General features: G+C 46.8%; 1 protein-coding gene across 1 annotated transcript in view; it reads left to right on the top strand.

Annotated features, from left to right (window-relative positions):
* FAT2 (FAT atypical cadherin 2) overlaps positions 1 to 18,109 on the top strand; it is a 68,475-nt gene that overhangs the window by 46,733 nt on the left and 3,633 nt on the right. Inside the window, exons 17-21 of the mRNA XM_077768982.1 lie at positions 1,227 to 1,424; positions 4,655 to 5,465; positions 9,807 to 9,952; positions 14,172 to 14,613; positions 16,513 to 16,666. Of these exons, the coding sequence (XP_077625108.1) occupies positions 1,227 to 1,424; positions 4,655 to 5,465; positions 9,807 to 9,952; positions 14,172 to 14,613; positions 16,513 to 16,666 (1,751 nt within the window). The remainder of the gene's footprint in view (positions 1 to 1,226; positions 1,425 to 4,654; positions 5,466 to 9,806; positions 9,953 to 14,171; positions 14,614 to 16,512; positions 16,667 to 18,109) is intronic.

The following is an 18,109-nucleotide window of genomic DNA, read 5'->3' on the forward strand; positions in this document are numbered from 1 at the left end:
GGGGGGGGGGGGGGGGGTTGGGGGAGAGGAAGAGGATAAGAAGACAGAATTGTGGATCCTGCTATGTACCAGCCAGAGTCATACACTTCACTTGTTTGTATATTATGGGTATTAGTTAGGATGCCTTGACTGCCAATAATAGATTATCTGACTAAAACCTTGTTAAATAATAAGGATTTATTTCATATAACAAAAGACATGATGGTGGTAAGTTCTTTTCAAGAATTGGTTATTTCAGTAAAAAACAGTATCACAGCTTTGAGCTAGCTTTTTCGAAATTCCCTCACCTTCTTTCTCATGGTTATAAAACAGCTGCTGCAGCTCCAGCATCACATCCTTGTCTAACCATCTTCAAAGGCAAACAGAAGGGGACTCCCCACTCCCCCAGGATCTGTTTTTATCAAAGAAGAAAACTTCTTAAAACCCTCATCTGGTTGACTTCTCCAATGATCAGAATCAGATGACATGACCACTATTAAACCAAAAACTGGCACTTGAAATCAGATTTTATAACTGACTTAGACCACTCATAGTCCATCTTTTCTTAATAAACACAGCTTTTATGAGATATTGCCACCCCACACCCCAACAAAAGGCAGGTTTTGTAAGAAAGGAAGGAAGGAATGCCTGTTGGATAGGCAACTGTTAGTTTCTGTCCCTAAGATTCTGTTTGTAGATAGGGTTTTTGTTGCAAAAAGACAGTGAACAACCACTGTGTCATAGATACTGAATTCCCATGTTATGGAGTAAAGACTGGAACAGTATCCAGGGAATCTATTTTTCTTAGTTGAATTCCTACTAATTTTTAAATTTTCTCATTGAGTGGCTGTTCCATTGGTCTTCTAAGCAGGAAACGATTCGTAAGTGTTCAGTTGACCCTACGAATCACATTTCCATATGGATCCCAGCCACTTATTAATTTATATACATGAATCATCAGCTGTGTGACCTTGTACAAGTCACCTTCTGTAGGATAAGGGGACTCTAAGGACCCTTCTGGCCTTAAAGGGCTCTGTTTCCAAGACCTAGCACCACTCTCAGGAAGCTCCTGGTCTAGACTAATTCATAGGCTGGCAGAATGAATGAATGGCAGCTTGAGGTCCAGGCATGGCCTGAGAGCAGCCAGAGTGCTGAGGATTCAACCCAGATGAGGGGACCCAGAAAGATGCAAAAGGAAGGACTAGAATTCATGCTGCTCTTTGATTTCCTGTTGCTCTCTGTCCCAGGAGAACTCACCCATTGGCAGCAAAGTCCTGCAGCTGATCCTGAGCGACCCAGACTCCCCAGAGAATGGCCCCCCCTACTCATTCCGAATCACCAAGGGGAATGATGGCTCTGCTTTCCGAGTGACCCCTGATGGATGGCTAGTGACCACTATGGGCCTGAGCAAGAGAGTCCAGGAATGGTATCAGCTTCAGATCAAGGTGAGAGCTGTGTTGGGTCACTGGTGTGACCATGGGGACAGTAATGTGCTGGCAAAAGCACTACCAGTGCTTCTATTATTACAGGGAAGTGTACAGAGCTCTTACCAGGTGCTGGGCAGTGGGTTAAGTGCTCCACGTGCCTTATTGCATTAAACCCTCACAACAGGCTTTAGGGCAGGTACAGTAACCATCCCCATTTTACAGATGTGGTAACTGAGGCACAGGGAGCTTGAGTAACTGGCTTAAAGTAATACTGCTAATAAGTGGCAGAAGTGGGTTGCTTCAGACCAAACACTCTGACCCTAGAGCCTAAGGTCTTAATTCCTACACTGCCTCCAGACTGAATCCTTGAGTTTGGCCAGAACAGCTCTCAGAACCTCACAGAAATTGGTGTGGGGTCCAAACTGGAAAACATGTATACATGTGTAGGGGCTTATGGTGGTGTTGCAAAGCGTAGTGTGAGAATAGCCAAAGTAAAGTTGTCAAGATGGTAGTTAAACATTTCTTCTTCATTTCAATTCCCTCAAAATCCCTTTCTTAAATCTCAAATCATAGTGGATCCTATTGTTCTGTGAACTTCTCTGGGATCAGGATGATGTATCCATCCATTCATCTAGTCACCCGGTCAGTCATTCACTAAGTCTTTGAATAAATATTGAGCACCCATCACATGCCAGGCCCTATGCTAGTGGCTAGTAATGTAGCAGGGGGAAAGAAGGGGAAGGTCCTCATAGGCTTTTGATTCCGACCATGGAGATAAACAATAAAGAGATGAAGAAATAAAGTGATGAGAGGCTCATAAGGCACAGGGGAGACATATTCAGAGGATGGCTGCCCTCATGAGGAGGGGACCTTTGAGCTGGGACCTGAGAAGTGAGCTGTGTAAAAATGGGCAGGGTAGTGTCACAGGCAGGAACAAGATGAGCCAATGTCTCGAGCCAAGAGTTCAAGCTCTCGAACAAGAGCTTGAAGTGGCCTGAGATGGAGCCAATGTGGTCAGCATGGTCAATTATAATGGTAATAAGCTGAAGAGATGGGGTGGGTGGATCATGGAGGTCTCATACCTTGGGTAACCATACTACTTGAGGTCCAAACTATGATGCTCTCGAGAGGGAGAGAAGCACTAAAAATAGTTAATTGGCGATCATTGAGCCACAACAGGATCAATTAGTGAAAATCAAGACTGATCTGGGCAAACCAGGAAGTACAGCCAATCCTAATTATGAGCCTTGGTATTACTTTTAGTGTTACTTCCAATCCCACTTGGAGCTAGTGGTGCTGAAACCTTGGGCTGATCATGAAGACGCAGGGAGTGGATAGACTAGGGACAGGCTCTGCATGGAAATAAACAGGAGTTGGTGATAGATTGGATATGGGAGGAAAGAGAAGAATCAGGGGTGACTCCCAGGTTCCTGGGTCCAGTGAAGACTGGATGGCGGGGCCATTTATGAAACTGGAAAGCCGGTGGGGTGGGGGAAGAATGGGTTTACGGGGTAAAATGAGGCCTCTGTTTTGCATATGTCACCTTTTAGATGCCCATGAGAAATCTACGTGTCCAGTAGGTATGCAAAATCTGCAGCTCAGCACAGATTAGGTGTGGGCTCTCAAAGCTTAGGTCATGGACATGACCGCCTGGAGAAAGATGAAAGAGATCAGCTTCCTGAACTCTGTATCCTTAACCAGACGATCACTCAGTAATTTTTATCAGCATCTCCTGCATTTATCCTGTATTTCCACTTTTGTTCACTTGGAGGCACTAGAGGCCAGCAAAGAAATGGGCTATGGACACAGGTTCAGATTCTGCTCTGGCCTTATCTGCTGTGTGGCCTTGGGCAAGTTACATGACCTCTTTGAGCCTCACTTACAGCTGTTGTAAAATGAAAGACTTCATGGGATAAGCTAAGGGTTTGGGTTAGTGTTGATATGGTATCTCAGATCATGCATTGGAAGCATTTAAAAGTGACCAGCACACAGTTTGCACTTAGTCGATGCCACCTGCTACTTAGCAGTAGTATTAATTACTGTCATTGCTGTTGATACCCCATCTGTGTTATACACAAATCCCAGTAATAGCTGTAGTTTTACAACCTTCTCCCTCCACTCAAAGCACTGAAATAAGATATTACTCTAGGGAAACTTGTGGAGACCCTGGGTGACAGCTATGAAAGTGATCATGTCACTGAGGACAGGAAGGAAACTTCATTCTTGCTAATCTGGACACAAAGTTGCAGGGATGCTTGGCAAAATGTGAAAGGAAAAGGCATTTTTTATTTTATTTTTATTTACATTCTCTTCCTTGCTTAACTGAGGTCATGGCACGGCCTTGTTAAAACTTTCAATGGTTTTTCATGACTCTGACATAAAACCTGACCTTGGGCTCCTCAGCCCGTCAGTGACCAGGCGGCCTCCCTCACGCCCTCCTCTGGCCCTCAGCCCTGCCCACTTGCTCTAGCAGCCGGGGCCCCTTTCTGCTGGTCAAGCTCATCACATTCTTTCCACCAAGGGCTTCACACTTTCTGTTCCCTCTGTCATCTCCTCTCCTCACCTCTCTCTCACCCCTCAGGATTCAGCTCAAGTGTCACCTCCTCAGGGATGCCTTCCCTCCCACCCGATCTGCGTTAGGTTCCTTTCCCTCTTCAGATCTCTGTCCCATTCTCCACTGATTTCCTTCACAGTACATTATCCAAGTCTCACATTCCCTTGTTTATTTAGTAATGTATTTATTGTCCCTGGCCCATAGAAAAAACTCAGTGAGTATTTGTTAGCTGAGGGAGAAATGCCCACTCCAACCCCAATCACAATCACTTGATCTTAGCCAAAAAGCAAGAAGTGATCCCAATCACATAGTAAAGGGGTGTCTCAAAGAGAACCTCCTTGGGCTGACAGGGGCCATGAAGGATGTGCAGCGGAATCATGAAAAGACAGTTGATGACTCGCTTAAGGAAAGAGACAGAATGAGGGACATTGGAGAGAAAGGAGGCTCACGTTTGAGTGGCCCGAGAGATTTAGGAAGAGGCTCAGAGAGATGTCAAATGAGGAAATGGAGCTCAGTCTTACCACATGGTACGGGATGTAACTCCCTCCACAAAACCTTCAGCGCTTTTGGAGTTCTTGTTTTCTTTTTCACTTGCGATGCTGTGCTGAGTCTGCCCCTGAGCAGAGAGGCCCGGATAGTTTGGGCCACAGACACCTGCAGCCCATGGTAACGGCAGTGTCTGCTCTGCCCACAGGTGTCAGACAGCGGCATCCCTCCCCTCTCGTCCTCGACGTCTGTCAGTGTGCACGTCACGGAGCAGAGCCACTACCCACCCTCCGCCCTCCCACTGGAGATCTTCATCACCATCGGGGAGGAGGAGTTCCAGGGCGGCATGGTGGGCAAAATCCACGCCACAGACCGAGACCCTCAGGACACGCTGACCTACAGCCTGGCAGGAGAGGAGACCCTGGGCAGGCACTTCTCAGTGGGCGCAACTGATGGCAAGATTATTGCCACCCAGGGCCTGCCTCGTGGCCGCTACGCATTCAACGTCACAGTCAGTGATGGGACCTTCACTGCCACTGCTGGGGTCCACGTCCATGTGTGGCACGTGGGGCGGGAGGCTCTGCAGCAGGCTGTGTGGATGGGCTTCCACCAGCTCACCCCGGAGGAGCTGGTAAGTGACCACTGGCGGAACCTGCAGAGGTTCCTCAGCAACAAGCTGGACATCAAACGAGCTCACATTCACCTGGCCAGCCTTCAGCCTGCAGAGACCACGGCTGGGGTGGACGTGCTCCTGGTCTTTGAGGGGCATTCTGGAACCTTCTACAAGCTCCAGGAGCTGGCATCCACCATCACTCACTCGGCCAAGGAGATGGAGCACTCGGTGGGCATTCAGATGAGGTCAGCCATGCCTGTGGTGCCGTGCCAGGGCCCAGGCTGCCAGGGTCAAATGTGCCAAGAGAGTGTGCACCTGGACCCCAGGGTGGGACCCACGTACAGCACAGCCAGGCTCAGCATCCTGACCCCACGGCACCGCCTGGAGAGGAGCTGCTCCTGCAGTGGTGAGTCATGGGCTTCTCCAAGACACCCAGCACGGTGGGGCTCAGCCAGCTTGCCTCCGGGGATGGACGTCCCAGGGAGGCTCTGGAGGGAGTACTTGGAGTTTTAACAGGGCTAAGGGCCACAGACCACAGGCCACCGGGAGACAGGCGGCAGCCTCACAAAACCTAGTCATGGAACAGCACCTCCCATTCCTGGCCACTTTTTGGAGTTTTGAAAATAACGGTGAGGAATCAAGAGGCTGTAGGTAGCATGAGGGCTAAGAGCAGACTCTGCCATCGGACTGCCTGGGTTTCAATCCCAGCTCAGCCACTTGCTAGCCAACTGACCTTAGGAAAATTTTCCAGCCTCTCCGTGCCTTTGGGCAGTTATAGGAATTAAATGAATATTAAATGTCAAGGGCTTGCTTAGGAAAGTGTCTGATAGGGGCGCCTGGGTGGCTCAGTGAGTTAAGCCTACGACTTTGGCTCAGGTCATGACCTCACAGCACGGGAGTTCAAGCCCCGCGTTGGGCTCTGTGCTGACAGCTCAGAGCCTGGAGCTGCTTTGGATTCTGTGTCTCCCTCTCTCTCTGCCCCTCCCTCGCTTGTGCGCACGCACTGTCTCTCTTTCTCAAAAATAAACATTAAAAAAAAGTGCTTGATATATAGATAATGGTCAAGAAACACGAGTTATTGCTACTACTACTACTATTACTACCACAGCCTGGTGGTTATAATCTCAAGATTTAGACTAGACAGCTCAGGTTTGAACCCCAGCTCCATCTCTTACCAGCTGTGTGACCTTGGGTGGGTTATTAAAACCTCTGAATTGTAGTTTCTCAACTACAAAATAATGAAAATATTACCATTTGCTTTCTGGAATTGGTCTGGGGAGTAAATTATTTAATGGGTATAAAAGCACTTAACCTTTGTGGGGTCCATCATGAGCACGCCATCAATGATGGCTGTCATACACACGGTGGCAGTGGGTTGCTAGGACTCTGCTTTGTGCCAGGCACTGTGTATATGTTAGTTGAACTGACTGTCACCAACACCCTGTGAAGCAGGGTCATTAGATCCAACTAGAGTTGAAACTGAGGGATGGGGTTGTATTGGTTCGCCTGAAACTGTACAGCCTCCAACGAAGGGCTGGTTAGTTAAATACCTATGTGTCCTATTCTTTACCACACTCTACAGGAAGTTAGTTTTCTGATTAGACTCAACTCCAGCACCCCTGGCATCAAGAATCAGAGCCCTGGACCAGCTCAGGGACATTGGCAAGAGGAAAATGACATCGCCTCCCACTCACCATTGCCCCTGCCTGGCCTGGCCTGTCTTTTAAGGGTCTCCTCAGTTTGCATTAGGGAAATTCCAAAGCTCCAAAGATTTGTGGGCTTTTTCTAGGTCCCACTGTATTTAGGCTGAGTGAGCTACTCTGGATGGGGGTGGAGGGAAGGTTCCCTTCTGTGTCCCATGCCCCAGGGCTGCCTGCAGGGAACGCTGTGATGGCTCAAGGTTCTCTTGTGGTCACCCGGCACCAGAAAGAAGAAGTTCTAAAATTCAGGCTTCTTCAGAATCATCTGGGGAGTGTGTTTTTAAAGAGAACTGCTCTTGTGTATCACAGAAAGTCTTGGGTAAGGCTTAGAATTGGTATTTTTTTCTTTCATAGTTTATCGGCAAGTTGTTTTCCATATAACACCCAGTGCTCATCCCAACAAGTGCCCTCCTCCATGCCCATCACCCCCCTTCCCCTCTCCCCCTCCCCATCAGCCCTCAGTTTGTTCTCACTATTCAAGAGTCTCTCATGGTTTGTCTCCCTCCCTCTCCCCAACTATTTTCCCCCTTCTCCTCCCCCACGGTCCTCCATTAAGTTCCTCCTAATCCTCCTTTGAGTGAAAGCATATGGTATCTGTCCTTCTCTGCCTGACTTATTTTGCTCAGCATAACACCCTCTAGTTCCATCCACGTTGCTACACATGGTAGAATTGGCATTTTTTTAAATAAAGTTTTTATTTCAATTCCAGTATAGTTAACATAGTGTTACGTTAGTTTCAGGTGTACAAGAGAGTGATTCAATAGTTCTACACATTACTCGGTGCTCATCATGATAAACGTATTCTTTTTTTTTTTTTATTTTTTTCTTTATTTATTTCTAGGAGAGAGAGAGAGAGAGACAGCAAGAGCAGGGGAGGGTCAGAGAGAGAGGGAGTCACAGACTGAAACAGGCTCCAGGCTCTGAGCTGGCAGTCAGCACAGAGCCCGACGCGGGGCTCGAACCCACGAACCGCGAGATCATGACCCAAGCGAAAGTCGGACGCTTAACCGACTAAGCCACCCAGGCGCCCCATGATAAATGTATTCCTAATGCCCTCCACCTAGTTCTCCTATGCCTCCACCCACCTCTCCACTGGTAACTTTCAGTTTGTTCTCTACAGTTGGAAGTCTGTTTCTTGGTTTATCTATCTGTCTCTCTCATCCTCTCTCTCTCCCTCCTTTTCCTTGGAATTGGCATTTTTAATGCCAGGCAGTTCTGAAACAGATGGTCCAAGGTCTGCACGTTGAGGAATATTAGAGAGGCTGGCTCACTGATCACCAGAATCACTTAGGGTTGTGTTATTTCCAAAAACATTTTGGTGAAATATGGCATACAGAAAGATCCATGGACCACAGTGTATAGTTCAACTAGTTTTTACAAACTTAACACACCCATGTAACTAGCACCTATATCAAGGATCACAACATGACCAGCTTCTCAGGAACTTCTCTTATCTCTCTTCCAGTCACTACACCCCTCGTGGGGAGATTTTTTAAAAATTTTTTAAAATTTATTTCTAGGAGAGAGAGAGAGAGAGAGAGAGAGACAGCGTGAGCAGGGGAGGGTCAGGGAGAGAGGGAGTCACAGACTGAAACAGTCTCCAAGCTCTGAGCTGGCAGTCAGCACAGAGCCTGATGCGGGGCTCGAACCCATGAACCGCGGGATCATGACCTAAGTGAGGGGAGATTTTTTTTTATGCAGATTCTCAGGGTGCCTGGGTGGCTCAGTCGGTTAAGCAACCAACAGTTGGTTTTAGCTCAGGTCATGATCTTGAAGTTTTGTGAGTTGGAGCCCTGTGTTGGGCTCTGCGCTGGCAGCACGGAGCCTGCTTTGGATTCTCTCCCTCCCTCTCTCTCTGCCTCTCCCCCCGCCTCATGCTGTCTCTGTCTCAATCAAAATAAACAAACAAACAAAATGTAGACTTTCATGTTCTTCCAGAACTCCTGAGTCATACTCTGAGGGCAGAGCCTGGCATTCTGTATTTTAAAATTCTCTCCAGCTGATCCTGATATTCATCCAGGTCTGAGAATTTCTGCTCTCCTTCATCTTCAGTATTCTATCTAGTAATGACCTACTACAATGGAATTGTCAGCATCAGAGAGTTTTAGACTTAAAGTACAACAGACTCTTAGGATCTTGAAATGCCATGTGCCTTGGGCTTTCTGGTTCTTCCTTCTCCTCTTGGCTTTTATTCCCTCTCTTCAACAGTCTGGGAGATCTGGGCCTATACAGCTCCTCCCCTTGCTGGATGACTGATAAGCTTACTCACACTGAGGTTTTAGGGATTCAACAACTGAACTCACTTCTGGGGAAGGTAGTGCTTACTATGCATAATGCAGCATTTCCCAAGGCAGGCCCACAGAATGCTATTTCCGAGGGCTTTGAATAGGTGGTCCACATCAGGGGGTTCCATGGTCAAACAAGCTGGAGAAACTCGAGTTTAAGTGAAGACTCCTTACTCTGCAACTGTGTGTTACCAATTGCTACAGGGCGATGCATGCACAGGACTTTACAGAAGTCTGGCCCCCTTCCTTTATCGAAGCATCCTCTCCACCTCTCACAGGGCTTCATCTGGTTAAGTGCTTACTCAAATGGTTACACTCCTAATGGTGAAGGGGAGATCCTGAGGCAAATGACCTTTGCCTGAAATCACACATATATGCAGAATCCTCTCCAATTCTACCTCCTTCCCCCAGTGATGTCAAAAACAACACAAAAACTGTGTAGGGTAGAAATTTCAACTTCCACGCATTTAATTAGTTACATTACCAGTTTGAGTCTTGTTTTCTTAATGGTTTGAGCTCATAGTTCCTGACTCAAGCTGGGACCCAAGGGAAGAGTCTTGGGCCAAAATGAGGTGTGCCAGGTGATGGCCTCTCTCGAGTTGCATGCCCCTAGACAAGTAACCCCCCACTCCCAAGAAGCCTCATTTTTTTCATCTATAAAACATAAGCAATGTCACCCAAAGGTTGAATGAGACCAAGTCAGTTCAAGGACTCTGTGGGGACCTCTTGATCCGGAGCTGACATCTCTTGTTGCTCCTCCAGGTACCGCCACGAGATTCAGCGGCCAAAGCTTTGGACGGTACAGCCTTCCAGAGGCTCAGAAATGGCACATCCGTTTCCGTCTGAAAACACACCAATCACAGGCTGTTCTCCTGTTCAGCAATGAGACAGTGTGTGTCTCCCTGAAGGTAAGGCACTACCAGCCTGAGAGATTTCGTGTGGGTGTTCCAGCCTGGGGAGGTGGGGACAGCAGGGGGAACAGCCAAGAAGCCCAATTTCTGGCAAAGAAAATCCTGCAGGGTTTTCAGGGATGCTAGTGTGACTACTGGGTTAAGACGTAAGACTTTAAAAAAAAAAAAAAAAAAAAGACGTAAGACTTTCCAGTTGTGAAGGCCAAAGCCCCCAACCTGGAGATATATATCCAAGGACAACTAAGGGTCAGGCTGTTCTGTGGGAGGAGAGAGAGCCTCTGTAGATAGAGGGAGAAGTGGGTGAGGCCACCTGGCCATGGTGATTTTTGTTTTTTTATCACTTTTGCTAAGTAACAGACCAGTGTTTCCCAAGATGGGTGAGAGGCTGGTTACACTGGGTGCTCAAGGCTACAAACTTGGCATTAAGTTACATGCAATCACATGGAAGAAAAATGAATGTTTTCAGTCCTTCTGATTACATCTCATAGAACATCTCAGTTTGCCTGCCTCCAACACACAAGCCAATCTCCCAGTTTGACAAAGAAAAGTTAGAAATTATTATGCAATAAATATTTATTGACCATCTACTTAGTGACAGGCACTGTTCTAGGTGCTTCGGTCTCACTGGTGAATAAGACAAAAAGCCCTCGTAGAGCTGTCACCCTACAGGAAGAAGACTGACAATAAATAGAAATATAATAGCTCAGAAAATTTAGTTTGTCCAGAAGTGATAAGTGCATTGACTTAAAAAATAAGGGCAAGGGGAATCAGGAGTGTGGGGAGTTGCAGTTTTAAGTAAGGTGATCAGGGAAGGCTTCACTGAGTTAATAGTTGAACCATAATATGAAGGGAGTGAGGGTAGACATCTGAAGGAACAGCATTCTAGGGAGAGGGAATAGCAATGCAAAAACCTTTTGGTAGAAGAATGGTTAGTATGTTTAAGGGACAGCCCAGGCAGGAGTAGTAGGAGTTGAGGTCAGAGATATAATGCGATGAGGGAATATCTATAAAGTTCTCATAGGCCATTTATGGGCATTGGCTTTTACTCTGAGCAAAATGGAGGGCATGAGAAGGTTTGAGCAGAGAATTCACATGATGTGACATATTCGAAAGGGTCATCACGGCTCCTGTTGATAATCAACTTTAGATAAACAAGGATAAAAGCAGAGGGAACCAGCCAAGGGGTCATTGCAATAATTAGAGACGGTGGTAGTCTAGATCACGGTAATGACAGTGAACTGGAAGAAGAGTTCAGATTCTGGATAGATTTTTGAAGATAAAGCCAACAAGGTTTCTTGATGAATTGAATGAGGGCTGGGAGAGAAAGCAAGGACTAAGTTTCAGCCTGAGTAACTAGAAGGAATAGAGTTGCTGTCAACAGACCCTGGGAAGGCTCTGGGTAGAGCAGGTTTGGGGGCATATCAGAAGCTCAGTTTTGGAGATGTAAGTCTGACATGTCTATTAGACTTCCAAGTGGAGCTGAGTAAAGAAGTATAGTGTGTGTGGGAAAAGTCTGGGATAGAGATGCAGATTTGGGAGAATTCAGCATATACTTTGTACTGAAAGCTATGAAACTGGGTGAAATCACTAAGGGGTGTAGATTGAAAACAAGGATTAGACCAAGGATTCATCCTTGTGACTCCAACATTGAGAGGTCTGGGGGAAGAGGTGGATCCAACAAAGGAGACTGAAAAGGTGCAACCAGTGATGTTGGAGTGAAACCAAGAGTATTATATCCAGGAAGCTGAATGAAGAACATGTATCATGAAGGAAGGAGTGACCAGCTGGTAATGTGTTGCTCTGAGAGATCAAATGAGATGGGAAGTGATATTAATAACTGGATTTGGCAACACAGTGGTCATTGAATACCCTGAAACCAGTGGTGTCAGTATCATGGTGGATAGGGGTGGGATTTTGCTATAAAGAGAGAGCAAAGAAAGACAGTGATATCTGATGGGAGAAGTGGGCTTAAGATACTTTTTATAGATTAGAGCAATATAGCATGTTCGTGTGATGACTGGAATGGTACAGTAGAGAATGAACAATCTGTGATGTAGAAAAAAGAAAGGAGAGTTGATGGAAACTATCCTTGAGGAGGTAAGGGGGTGTGTGATCTAGTGCATGAATGGAGAGACGACTTCCACCAAGGTGGAGAGATGTGATGGTAAGAGTGCCTGTAAGTCCCTATCTGATTGCTAAGAGCAAGGATGGGGAGGGGGGGAATCAGGAGTCTGAGGAGAGCACAGTTGTGAAAATAGTCATCTGAGCTAGTAAACTGACTATGGAAGATAGCACCATAATTAGGCACCAGGAAGGGCTCACTTGAGACTCACAGTCATGATGTTAAAGAGAGGTCAATAACCAAGGCTGCATGTTTTTCTCCAGCCAGCTCACCTCCATGATGCTCACATACAGTAGGGGGACAGTTGTGGGTTTGGCAAACCAGATTTGTGGGTTTGCCAAGTGACTACTACCAAGAAAGAGAGGACAGAAATTTGGCTATGGAATTTAAGCTGGATAAGGAGAGGAGTGAGGGCCTTACGGAGGCCAAGAGACAATGAAAAGATAATGGGACCAGTAGATCTGTGGTCCTAGCGAAGCGAAAGGAGTGATTTAAGGACAATGTTTTGAGTGTACGTACTGAAATAATAGTAAGTTTCCTTTTTAAGTATATAATGGTATAGGTAGTATTCAACCAGGGCAAAAATTGAGAAAGTGGTGTACAAACAGCTACCTTCTATAAACCACTGGACTGGATTTTCAGATTTCACCCAGAGAAAGCTCTACACAGCCCAGAGTAAACAGAAGTCCTACCTCTTGGCCATAGTAGTCCTACTTCTTGGGGTGAAGTAAACTAAAATGATTTAACCCAGTGTTTTCTCAGATTTCTTGATTTCAGGACTTTTCACACTCTTAAAAATAATTGAAGACACTAGGGAAGTTTTGTTTATGTGGGTTATAGCTATCAATATTTTCAGTATTAGAAATTGAAACTGAGAATGTTAAAATCTTTATTTATTAATTCATTTAAAAATAGGGGTGCCTGGGTGGCTTAGACGGTTAGGCATCTGACTCTCAGTTTCAGCTCAGGTCGTGATCTCACTGTTTGTGAGTTCAAGCCTCAAAGCAGGCTCTGCGCTGATACTGTAAATCCTGCTTGGGATTCTCTATGTCCCTCTCTCTCTCTGCCCCTCCCCTGCCCTCTCTCTGAAAATGAATAAACTTTTTTTTTTATATTTTATTTATTTCTGAGAGAGAGAGAGAGAGAGAGAGAGACAGCATGAACAGGGGAAGTCCAGAGAGAGAAGTAGACACAGAATCTGAAACAGCCTCCAGGCTCTGAGCTATCAGTACAGAGCCCAACATGGGGCTCGAACCCATGAATTGTGAGATCATGACCTGAGCTGAAGTCGGACGCTTAACCAACTGAGCCACTCAGGTGCCCCTGAAAATGAATAAACTTAAAAAAATAAATAAATAAAAATAACAAGAAACTTATTACATGCTAACATAAATACCATATTTTTGTGAATAATAATTACATTTTCCAAAATTAAGAAAACAGAAGACAGTGGCATTGTTTTACATTTTTGCAAATCTCTCTTACACATGTATGACTCAACTGTAGAAGCTGGCTTTTCACATCTACCTGTTCATCTGTTGTGGTAGTACATGTCTGGAAGTCTCCACTGTATATTTGTGAGAGAATGAGAGTAGAAAAGGCAAATAAGGTCTTAGGATTATTACAAAAATGTCTCCCTTTGTGGATCTTCTGGAAAGGTCTTGGAGATCCACTCTGAGCACAGTGGAACTGTTGAAGAAGAGAGGGGGACTGAGGGAGGTTTCTGGTGTCCCTGAAGGCCAATGTTGAGGTGTGTACTACAAAGAGCTACAAAGAAGAATCCAAAAGACATGGTCTCAGTCAGCAAGGTATCTCTGGGCCTCAGTTTCCTCATCTGTGAAATGGAGATGCCATCACTACTCAGTCCATCCCATGGAGTGTGGTAAGGGCCAAATGAGACCACAGACAGAAAAGTACTTTGAGGCATTTTATACTCCACAAAGACGATGTCTAAAACAGCCATAAAAATCACCAAACACTACCTCCCTGACCCTTGAAAATACAACCAACATTCTTTGTACTGGCAGCCTGTAAGCAGTGCTTTTCTTAAGGACTTCTTGGCTTTGCTGATGGCCATCTGGGTTTTCTTTGCAGCTGGTCGATGGAGTGATCCAGCTGGAATACCACTGCCCAGGTGGTTTCTATGGAAATCTTTCCTCCTGGCTCCATGTGAATGATCAAGAGTGGCACTCCATTGTGGTGGAGGAGACAGACACTTCCATTCGCCTCTTGGCTGACAGCTTTGGCAACACCTCCCTCATGCTCCCAAAGAATTGCCAGGGTCTCAGGCCTGAAGGAAACCTCTTTCTGGGTGGTCTTGTTCTCTTGCATTCTTCCCCAAATGTGTCCCAGGGCTTTGAAGGCTGCCTGGATGCGGTTGTGATCAACGGAGAGGCACTGGAGCTGCTGGCCCATGGCAAGAAGGCATCAGCCTTGCTGGAAAGGCAGGCCCTCACCCAGTGCTGTGTGCACAGTGATGACTGCAGCCAAAACCCATGTCTCAATGGTGGCAAGTGCTCACAGACCCATGGGGCAGGTAAGGGCTGGAAATGACTCCCAGGCTTATCCCAGGAGGCTCTTCAGAAGACCCCAGCCTGTTGAACTAGCAATCATATATCACTGAAGAGTTTACAAAGATATTCCTTCAGCACAGCCCCATGAGGGAGAGAGGGGGTTGGAAGAAAGCCACCAATGGCTCCATTTTATAGCACAGGAAACTGCTGAGTTGTGTAAGGGATACTCAGATTGGTCAAAGTCACAAGGCTGTTGAGTGAGAGAGACGTGTTTGGGGTATAGATCCCAGTGAAGCACTCCTGCCCCCTGATTCCAAATGTCTCTCTTCCCCTTACTATCTCTTGAGTAATGGGTGGGGATCTGCTAGGTTTACACTATGGGAAGCCAGGAGTCTTTGTTCTTCCTGAACAAGGACTGACTTTCTTCCTACTTGTTTGGATGGAACAGGCACAAACAGGGACCTCTGGTGCCACAGGTTGAGTTCATCGTACACTGTAGTGTTACTATTGGCCGGTGACAAGTTTCTCTTTTTTATTCCCTTTTAATCTATACTCAGCTGCCTTTCCCCTTCCCCATACCCATAGGCAAACATTTAAAGTTTTTAAATGAGTTCTTGCAAACTGTACATTACTGGTTTTACACATGCTTGAATTTCTGATTATATAAGTGATATGTAACCTTTTACACTGCTCCATCCACACCACCACAGTCCATATCCATTGCTGCAGTACCCCAGTTTGCCCATGCACCCGCATTCTCTCTCTCGACTCAGCTAGCAGTGAGCACCCTGGTGGCTTCAACATCCCCCATCTCCATCAACAGTGCCGTGTGAATATCCTCATACGTATCTTCTTGTGAACCCGGATGAGAACTTGCTCCACACATGCACACATGCACCCTGCCCAGGGATGGGATTCACATACCCAGAGAATGACACAATTATTTTGACTCAATAGGGCCAAATTGCTCTTCAGGATGGCCACACAGCCTACACTTTCACCAGCAGGGCATAGGGCTCCTACATCTCTGTCAACACTCGGCATTCTCCTGATTTTTCAGCATTCTCTCTCACTTTTGCCTGGGTAATAGAACTGTCATTTCCATCGGCAAAATATCTAAGGAGTCTCTCACTTCTCTGTCCACACTACTGGGCAGCCATCTCTCATGCCTCATGCCAGCATGCCTCTCTGCTCTCTCATTTCTCTGCCTCCACCTGTGTCTTCCAGCAGGGCACCAGAGGGATCTTTATACAAAGCAGGTCTGAGTGCCTCCCTTTCCTGCTTGGAACCTTGCAGTGGCTTCCCCTTGCTGTTAAGATGGAATCCAAACTTCTAACTCCTGCATCGAGCCCACAGTGATACTCTGGCCCCGCCGCCTCCCCAGCCCTGCAGCTCCCACCTCCCTTGGCTCCCTAAGCTCTGTTGTTCTATGGTAACGACTAATACCCTGATGTTATACACAACTGCTTCAATAGGTCTGAGTCCCAGATTTGCCATTTACTTTCTGTGTGATCTTGAGCAAATGTCATATGTTCCCCATGCCTCATTTCCTCACCCGCCATCAGCTTGTCCCTGATGACGAAAATCGTAACCAACTTGAGAGTCGTCACGAGGCTCAAATGGGCTAACACAGGAAGATTCTTAGGACGGTGACCAGCACTGAATACGTGTTGTCTAGGATGATGGGGATGACATCCACCACTACTCTTCAGATGCCTGTTCTCTGTAGGCTGTAAGTTGTGTGAGGACAGGCATGTCTTCTTGTCCAGCAGGACACCGCATGCTGCTTGTCACAGAAGGAAGCGTTCAGTAACTAAATGGGAACACGTGGATCTGCAAACATGCCAAGGTCCCTCCTCTGTCCCGGACGGCCTTTCAGCCTGCAGCTGCCTGACTCTCCTCCCCCCTTCCCTCCCTCCCAGGGTATGTCTGCAGGTGTCCCCCACAGTTCTCTGGGAGGCACTGTGAACAAAGGCGGGAGAACTGCACTGTGACACCATGCCTGGAAGGCGGCACTTGTACCCCCTCCCCTGAAGGAGTGTCCTGTAACTGCCCTCACCCTTACATGGGAGACAGGTAAGCACAGGGAGGTCACCTGCCATTGGCTCCTCACCCTGGGTTTGGCACCATGAGGGAATGAATGACATCTGCACTCTGACCTCCAGAGAAGCCAATGGGAGACCGGGAGCTGAGTGCTCCAGCGACCTGGCTTCTTGGCCTTTTCCACGCATGAGGCTTCTTCCTCCAACCACCTGCATCAGAACACTCAGAGGAGAGTTCTTATTTTCTCAAGCCTTATTCTGAACCTACTAAATAAGACTCACTAGGTGGGGCGGCGGGGGGGTGTCCATGAATCTGCACCTCTAATCAGTTCCTCAGGCTTTTCTGATCTTTGCCAAAATCTGAAAATAAAGTTCTTATTCTCTTGCTCTGGACCACGACTTCCCAGAAAGTGGCCCGGGGACAATGACTTCACTAGGTACAAGCACTGTTGTGGGTCTTGAACCCCACTGTAAGCTACTGTGCCTTGTATTATGTTGGCCTGTGGGGGGTGGTGGTCCAGGGATCCTTAGATCCCTAGAATCCTAGAGGTAAAGAGGCCTGGTAATTATCTGGTTTTACGGCTTCCCAGCTTGGGAGCCTTTAAAAAAATCATCAGGGATATGTGTGAAAAATACAGATTTCTGGACCTATATATCAGAATATCCAAGGAGTGAGGCCTGGGATTCTATTTATAACAAGCTCCTAAGGGATCCCTTTGCTGTCAGTGTGTGCATAAGAGAGCCACTGATATAGTTCACCCACTCACTTTACAGGTGGGGAAACTGAGGCCCAGAGAAGGAAAGGGCTTGTCCAAATCCCTCCACATGTTTATGACCCAAGTCTTTTCTCTCAGCACCTGGCATTTCTGGCCTCACAGCACACCTCTCTGCAGGACATGTGCCTGCAGCTACTTCTTGGTTGAAAGGGTGTTTGCATTTTAAAAGAGAACTGGGGAGGACAATGTCTAACCCCAAAGGACAAACTGTTGGTGGTGAAGTTTTAGACACTGGGACTCAAGTAGGATGGAGGAAGCCTTTCCCAATATCCCTCAAAAGTGGACCAAACTGGCCACAGAAACCTCCTAGGAGCCTTACGCCATGAAATGCCAAGCTGACAGCGACCAGAGAGGTCATACAATTCCAAGTGCTCTCTCTGGACAAGTTGTGCAATGTAAGGTCTGTGCAGGGTCACACTGCCGCCCTGCTGCCATGGCTGGGTGACTGCTGACTTGTATCTGGGACTCTGACATTAATCCTGAGGACAGCTGGGTATGTTGGCTGCCTTGACCACAGTATAAGGTTGGAAGTCCCACCTCACTGATGGAAAGTATATCCAATACCTAGATCTCATGAATGGGAAATAATGGATGTGCCCAGAGCCTAGACTCCAAATCTAGGTCATGAATGAACATGTAACTGACTCCCTCACCTTATTGGTGGAGGGTGGAAAGTTCTGAACTTGATATGTGTGATTGTT

Source organism: Crocuta crocuta, unplaced genomic scaffold, assembly GCF_008692635.1.
Source record: "Crocuta crocuta isolate KB4526 unplaced genomic scaffold, BGI_CrCroc_1.0 scaffold340, whole genome shotgun sequence".
Taxonomy (NCBI): Eukaryota; Metazoa; Chordata; class Mammalia; order Carnivora; family Hyaenidae; genus Crocuta; species Crocuta crocuta.